The sequence below is a fragment of the Hemicordylus capensis genome, chromosome 14 (assembly GCF_027244095.1).
Source record: "Hemicordylus capensis ecotype Gifberg chromosome 14, rHemCap1.1.pri, whole genome shotgun sequence".
Classification (NCBI taxonomy): Eukaryota; Metazoa; Chordata; class Lepidosauria; order Squamata; family Cordylidae; genus Hemicordylus; species Hemicordylus capensis.
This window is the reverse complement of record NC_069670.1, coordinates 16,809,907-16,817,565: the sequence shown is the minus strand read 5'-3', so window position 1 is coordinate 16,817,565 and position 7,659 is coordinate 16,809,907. Positions and strand designations below refer to the sequence as shown.

General features: G+C 52.4%; 1 protein-coding gene across 1 annotated transcript; it reads right to left on the bottom strand.

Moving 5' to 3' along the window:
* Positions 1 to 508: 508 nt before the first annotated feature.
* Positions 509 to 7,659, bottom strand: FAM89B (family with sequence similarity 89 member B). The gene is made up of 2 exons (XM_053278449.1): positions 6,857 to 7,659; positions 509 to 2,427 (listed from the first exon to the last, which is right to left on the bottom strand). The coding sequence occupies exons 1-2, from the start codon at positions 7,145 to 7,147 to the stop codon at positions 2,143 to 2,145; spliced, it is 576 nt and encodes a 191-aa protein (XP_053134424.1). The 5' UTR covers positions 7,148 to 7,659; the 3' UTR covers positions 509 to 2,142.

Below are 7,659 nucleotides of genomic sequence, written 5' to 3'. Positions count from 1 at the left end.
TCAAACCATTGGTCTATCTAGCTTAGTAATGTCTTCACAGACTGGCAGCAGCTTCTCCAAGGTTGCAGGCAGGAATCTCTCTCAGCCCGATCTTGGAGATGCTGCCAAGGAGGGAACTTGGAACCTTCTGCTCTTCCCAGAGCGGCTCCATCCCCTAAGAGGAATCTCTTCCAGTGCTCACACTTCTAGTCTCCCATTCATATGCAACGAGGGTGGACCCTGCTTAGTTAAGGGGACAAGTCATGCTTGCTACCACCAGACCAGCTCTCCTCTCCGTTCAGATGCAACGCAAAACCAGAGTTTATTGTGTCCAACTTAGATCCGTTTTATTGCCTGTACCCACAACGTGGCATTAGTGTGGTTTATTTGCGGCTGTCTTAAGAGAGATCTTTACTCCAACTTTGGAGCTGGTTTGCCGAATTCAATAAAGTTCAACATTTCAGTTGAACCCAGCAAGCCACCTTCTGCCCCGAGATCCCCTCGGAATGAAATGCAACCAGACTCCATATTTTAAGAAGCTGAGACGCTTTATTCCCTCGGGTCACACTGCCATCACACTGACCCAAAGCCAAATGCCCTCTCACAACCAATATATTAAACCAGCCATCCAAGGTTTGGGCCCCGTTACAGAAGGGAGGCGGAAAGCAAGGATTGCCCACTCACCCACCCCACCGCCAACCCTTGAATACCAGGGCTTTAAAAAATAAAATTCCTATGTCATTAAATATTTTTAAAAGAGGCAGTTTGTAGGTAACATGGCTGAGGCACTAATAATAAATCCAGCCAACGCAGGTCTGCCTAGGAAAATCTATCTTAATTAAGCTCCATGCACAGCAAATTCCAGCTACATTTTTCCTGGGGGCTTCCAGTGGGGAGGGGGAGAGATGTGGGGCGGGAGGGAGGGAGGGCGGGCTTTGGGGGAGAACTGTGTGGAGCAGGTTAGTAGGGGTGGCTGAGGGGAACCACAAGTCCCCCCCGCCCCCAGCCCAATAAATTAAAACTGTTTTAAACAAATCTACAGTTCTGCAAATCTGGTTAAAAGCTTGGGTGAATACGTTTCTTGCAGTGGGGGACCCTGCAGCATGGGCATCACCCCAGTAAGCAGACAATCGGGTAGCCATAATTGGGGTCAGACAGACCCCAATTATCCCTTACCTAATTGGGGTCAGACAGACCCCAATTATCGCTCAAGTAATTGGGGTCAGACAGACCCCAATTATTCCTCGCGTACCAAGAGAGCTTCACACATATGGGGTTGGATCCAAAGGTGGCGAGGGTTGCTTTGCACGCTTTGCACTAGGACGCGGCATGAGGAAAAAGTGACACGGAACCCAAAGGTGCTCTTCCTCTCGTGCGAGCGTGCAAAGCCTCTCGCACAAGCAGAATCACAAAGAGACCCCATTATAGCACCACATGAGCTTCTGCATGAGCATTTGCCGGCCAGTTCTAGCACCTATTTCCTGGACACTCGCAATTCTTTGAGTTCAGCCCACAGATCACCTCTGTGGGTGGGTCTTCATACGGAGAGGATGTTTTGGCAAAGGCTGCATCAGTCCTTTCCTGAGGTTGCTACCTTCTTCTTTCAAGACTCCCAAAGAGACACAAGCCAATCACGGACCCCCTTGAGCAGGAGTCCCCACCCTTGGGTTTTGGACTACCAGTGCCATCAGCCATGACCTCCAGCCATTGTGGCGGTGGGTGATGGGATTTGTAGTCAACACAAGCCACCGGGGCTGTGGGTTGTGTAGATCCAAACGCCTTGTGGCTGTGGATGATGGAATTTGTAGACCAACGGCATCTGGGGACCCGTGCTCCGGAGAACAGAATGAACAGCACCCTACTCCTCAACGGCCCAAACAAGGACGGGTTCTGTCTCTCACTCTCTCTCTCTGGGAAGGAACATCCATGAAATCCTGCCGGATCAATTCTCCGCAAGTAGTTTTTATTCTAAGTTCTCGCTGTTAAGGTGGCCAGGGTACCCAGTGGGGCAATTCTAATGCCATTCAAGCCAGCTGCCTACGTGGGGCGGGGAGGGGGGCCTCGCTTCCCCCGCACCCCGGTCCAAAGATCCAAGCCTGTTGCAAAGATGCCTGCATCCCGCCCGCCTTCATGGGGCAAGGCCACGGGGCGGCCCAGGCCCGTTCAGATGGTGATGTGGAAGGATTCCTGAAGCCACTGATCCCGCGAGTTCTGAGGCTGAAGCAGGCGCAGCCGCTGGCCCGGGGGGTTCTCCTTGGGGCCGTCCGGGGTGGGCTGGTCCACTTCGAAGTCGTCCTCCTCGTCCGAGAAGCCGTTCTCGGCTGCCAGGCTCCCTTCCGAGTGGAGCGAGGAGGACATGTCCTGGAAGAGGCCTTTGTACTCCTGGATGGACTCGTACAAGGACCACAGCTGGCACAGGAGGGACATGTCCAGCTGCCGCAGGCCGACCTACAACAGGTAAAGAGCAGAGATTCAGCGGGAGCACTATCCCTGGCTCGATCCAGCCCAGTCTGCTGGGCCCGAACTGCTTCTCCCTGGGTCATCAGAACAGGTAGCCGCCATGCAAGGGTCCCAGAAGCCAGGGCAAGTCCCAGAGATGCGTCCAAGCTTTCTGCCTTTGGGAAGTGCTTTCTGCCTGGGCTCATCGGCCATGGACCCCTCCAGGAGGACTCCAGAGCCGGCGGGGGCACAACACGAAAACCACTGCAGCTCATTTGGTTCCTGGCCTTGGGGGGGTTGCCAAATGATTATTTATTTATCTGACTTCTATACCACCCTTCCAAAAATGGCTCAGGGCAGTTTACAATTAATAACAAAACAATTAAAATCAGTTAACAGTTACAAACAGATTACGAAACACCACAAAACCATGAACACTTTAAACATTCAAAACAGTTTAAAAACCCTGGAAAACCAGGGTTACGTATTGGACTACAACTCCCATCATCCTCTGCCAGAGGGGATGATGGGCATTGTAGTCCAACAACATCTGGGGACTCAAAGTCAGGAAACCCACCCCTGGTGTAGAACATTCACTGAAACTGAATGGCATGATTAATTTAATGACCATCTGCAAGCTGGGTAAATTCAGGTCTCCCCATCAGCAGTAGTCAGGAGTAGAAGCTAGACTTTCACCATTATTCCCCCTGCTGGGAAAGCGGCTGCATTTTGAATATGTGTGCATGCATCTCTGCTGCCCCCTGCTGGAGGGACTTGTGCAACTGCACCTTACACAACTCTTTCAGCCTGCACAGTGGCTCATTGTGTCCACTGGCTTTTCTCTCACAACCACCCTGCAGAGTGGGCCACTGTGTGCTCCATTTTACTCACAGGAAAAACTAAAGGACAGCGTTACAGCCAAATCGGAAATCCATGAGGACGGCGGCGGCTTTGGACCCAGGATGCCCTGCTCCAAGGCCAGTCCTCTGGTGGTTTATTTGACTCATCTGTTTATTTGACTAATTTCAATCAACATTCTATTTTAGTTTCTTAAAATATAATCAGTCATCACCGAGTGGGTGATGGCAAAAATTCATCAGCACTTTAGGAAGTAGTTTTACATACCTCAGCCCACTGACAGCACCAAAACCTTGCAGAGACCATCAGATATTACATGAAAGCAGTGTGGAATTTCCTTCTCTCAAATGATCTCTACGGCATGAGAAACAACAACACCCTATAAAGTCATTTGTCCTGACCCGACAGCAGATAATCAAGCCACAGGTATAAATCCAGGGTGGCTTATTAAGTGCACAGAGTAAACTCTGGTCCCGGATGCATTTCTACAGGAGGCAACGTAAAGCAGAATCTACTTTATTTTTTTATTGTTAGATTTTTATCCAAGGACATAGGAACATAGGAAACTGCCATATGCTGAGTCAGACCCTTGGTCTATCTAGCTCAGTATTGTCTTCACAGACTGGCAGCAGCTTCTCCGAGGTGGCAGGCAGGAGTCTCTCTCAGCCCTATCTTGGAGACGCTGCCAGGGAGGAGACTTGGAACCTTCTGCTCTTCCCAGAGTGGCTCCATCCCCTAAGAGGGGAATCTCTTGCAGTGCTTACACATCAAGTCTCCCATTCAGATGCAACCAGGGCAGACCCTGCTTAGCTATGGGGACAAGTCATGCCTGCTACCACAAGACCAGCTCTCCTCTCCAGACTATGGGACTGAATCCTGTTTACATGAGTGGAAATGCTGATCTTTTGGCATTTGAACCCTGGTGTAGTGGTCAGAGTGTTGAATTAGGACCAGGAAGGCCCGAGTTCAAATTCCCACTCAGCCATGAAAATCTCTGGGTGACTCCGGGCCAGTCACTTATCTCTCAGCCTAACCTACCTTAAAGGGTTGTTGTGAGGATAAACATAAGCATGGGGATAAACACAACCAGGATAAACATAACTCTGGGCTTCTTGGAGGAAGAGTGGGTTATAATCATAAAATAAAAATAAATATTTCTCCTCCAAATTAAGCCCATAGCAGAGTCTATTATATGTCTACTGTGCTTTTCGCCAGAACCCAAACCAGAGCTGTGGGTTTTCCAAAAAAATTCCAATTGTAAACTTTTCCAGAAGAAAAATTCCCCTTGCATTTTTTCACATTTGCATGCACGTTCTCAGAAAATTTTAAACTATGACCATTTTCCTGATGCCCTAAAATAAACTGATCTGGTTTAGCATGTTTTCTGACCTATATATCTAGTAGTAGTTTTTTTTTAAAGGCCCATGATACGACCACAAAAATCAATAAAATCATATATGTACTCTCTCACGCACTTTTGAGAAATAATCACCTGAAAAACTGATCACTTCGCCTGCCTATCACAGCATTGGCATCCAATACGTATGTTAGGAAACAATGCGTTTTTGGACATAGGGAATTTTTCATGGAAAAAGAATGGGAAGTCTTCCCTTTTGGAAAAGCTTCAGCCCCACACCTGATTTAAACCCAACACGGAGTATTAAAGTCAAAACCATCAACCAGCATCAAGCCGCGAAATCTCTCTCTTTTTTTCCTTATCAGAATCACACCCTTCTCTCCCCCCCCCCCCAGTTCTCTGTTAGGAAGGGACAAGAAAAAGGAATATTGTGAAATTTTCTCTAGGAGGTTAACTGGGTTCAACACGGGTAGGTTTCTGCTGGGAGCATATTGCCAAAGTCTGCTGTTACCACAGAGAAGGTCTTGCTTCCCTCAAGATGTTACAACAGGGGTGAGGAAGGGGAGAGCATTCAAGAAACCGGATCTTGGGAGGAGAGCTGGTCTTGTGGTAGAAAGCATGATCCACCCTGGTTTGCATTTGAATGGGAGACTACATGTGTGAGCACTGGAAGATCTTCCCCTTAGGGGATGGGACCTCTCTGGGAACAGCATCTGCCTGCTTGCATGCAGAAGGCTCCAAGTTCCCTCCCTGGCAGCATCTCCAAGATGCTGCAGAGAGAGAAGCTGCTGCCAGTCAGAGTAGACAATACTGAGCTAGATAGAACAATGGTTTGACACGGTATATGGCAACTTCCTATGGGGAACACTCTGAGAGGTGGTGTAGTGTAGTGGTAGATGGTTGGGCTTAGATCAGGGAGACCCAGGTTCAAATCTCCACTTGTCCCCTTTGGGCAGGCACAATCTCCCAGCCTAGCCTACCTCACAGGGTTGTTGCAAAGATAATACAGGGGGGAAGAGCCATGGATGCCACTATCAGCTTCCCCATCATTCACACTTATAGCAAAACCACCCTAAGCCATTTTTGGAAGGGCGGTGTAGAAATCGAATAAATAAATAAATGGATGAAATAATAAAGTGGACTCTTGATTATACAAACAAATTTGATGAGCTGCCAAGATGCCAGTCCTTTGGCTACCACTTATTCCGCTTCCAAGTTTCCCGTCAGATGTTCCCATCTATTTGGAGAGGCCTACGGTTGTATTTAATAGCTACCACAGACCAGGGGATGGGGGCTTGCCAAATTTAAAAACAAGACCCTTTTGAATGCACCTTCCTGCCCTTTTCTAGGTAGCATAGAAGTGTTCAGAAATGGTCCTCATTCCTGAACTTTTACAGTGTAGAGCACATTGAGAGAGTTATCTTGCTACACACAGCCTCACAACCTCCACGGGACTACAGTTCCCAGACTCCCTTTGCTTGACAGATGTTATTTCTAGCAAAACACGCTCAGACTTTCACACTTTGGACTCGACGGAATCTGAATTTTTAGATTCAGCAGCACAGAGAGGACTGAAATGACTGCTAGATGCACGCAAAGGGAAAGTGCCAAGTTCTCATACAAGGTTTTATCTGTATCCTGCTTAGAAAGAAAGGCTAGGGGTCCTGATAGGACCACCTCCGGCCTGCCCGCTGTTGCTGGACTACAACTGCCATCATCCTCAGCCACAGTGGCCAACAGTCAGGGATGCTGGGAGTTGTAGTCATCAGCATCTGGGAATCCCTGAGATCGGGAACCCTGTTATCAAGGTATCACTCCTAGGTCCACGGGAAGGAACAAAGGCAGCCCCTCACAGGCAATGTTTTGCCAGCACCCTGGTTAGCAATGGCAAGAGAGACTCTCTGGGGTCCCCCGCCCGCTGGGGTGCCCTTGCAGCTGAGGATGGTGGGAGTTGTAGTCCGTCCAGCAACATCTAAGGACCCCAAAAGTGGAGAACCCGGGCTTCTCTGCCCAGCAAATGATGCGCGAGCGCTGCTGGTTTCTTAAGAGGGGAGCGGGGCAGACCCGGCAGGATGGGAACCAAAGGGTGGGTGGGTCCTCCCGCCCCCCAGGCCTGACCATGGGCCAGATGAGGGAGGAGGCTTTCCCTGGGGGGGGGTGGCTCACTGCGGGAGGGGGCGCAGAGATGGGCGGGGCTTGGGGTCCGGGAGGAGGTCGCCTTACCATCTCCTTGCGCAGCACGGCCAGGGCCGAGTCCAGGTTGGCCGGCTTGCTGCGGAGCGGCGGCTTCTCCGAGGAGGCGGCGGCGGCGGCGGCCTTGCGGAGGTCGTCCTGGATGCGCGTCTTCTTGCTGTAGACCTTCTCGATCTCCCGCCAGGAGCCGCCGCTGGAGTTGAGGATGCCGCTGAGCCCCTTGGGCAGCGGGGGCAGCCCCTCGATGGCGCACACGCTGCTCGCCCCCGCCGCCGCCGCCGCCGCCAGGCTGTCCTGCGACGAGGCCTGCGGGCAGCTCATGACGTCGCCGCCGCCGGCCGGGGAGAAGGAGCAGCAGCCCCGCCGCGGCCGCGGCCGAGGACGGGCGCCGGAGGACGCGAGAAGGACCCTGGACCCGAGCGGCGGCCGGCCGGCCAGCCCCCGGCCATATACGGAGGCGCCGGCGCGGCGGAGCAGCTCCCAGCGCAGGGGGGCTGCCTGGAGGCGCCCGGCCCTCTGCCTAAGCTCAGAGGCACTCTCGTCGTCTGCCAGCGGCCGTGGCTTCCCCCGGGCAGCCGGGCTACCATGCCCGGGCCGGCGCCTGCCCGGTGGCAGCCCGGCGCCTGGCTGTTTCCATCCGCCGCCCTGCTCCGGCCCTCGCTTGCGGTGCTGCGCCCTGCCCGGCACGTCCTTGCCGGGGGAGTCCCGCTCGGCAGCTCCCGGCCTTTGTTCGCGCGGCTGCCGTCGCGGCGGCCACACCCGCAGCGCCCCTGCCTGCCTCCGCGGCGCCGCGCACAGGGACGCCGCTTAAAGGGGCGGCACAGCCGCGGCAG

Coding starts and splice junctions, on each gene's coding strand:
- FAM89B (XM_053278449.1), bottom strand. CDS start 7,147: ATGAGCTGCCCGCAGGCCTCGTCGCAGGACAGCCTGGCGGCGGCGGCG. Junction 2,428..6,856: donor CCGTGCTGCGCAAGGAGATG/GTAAGGCGACCT, acceptor TACCTGTTGTAG/GTCGGCCTGCGGCAGCTGGA.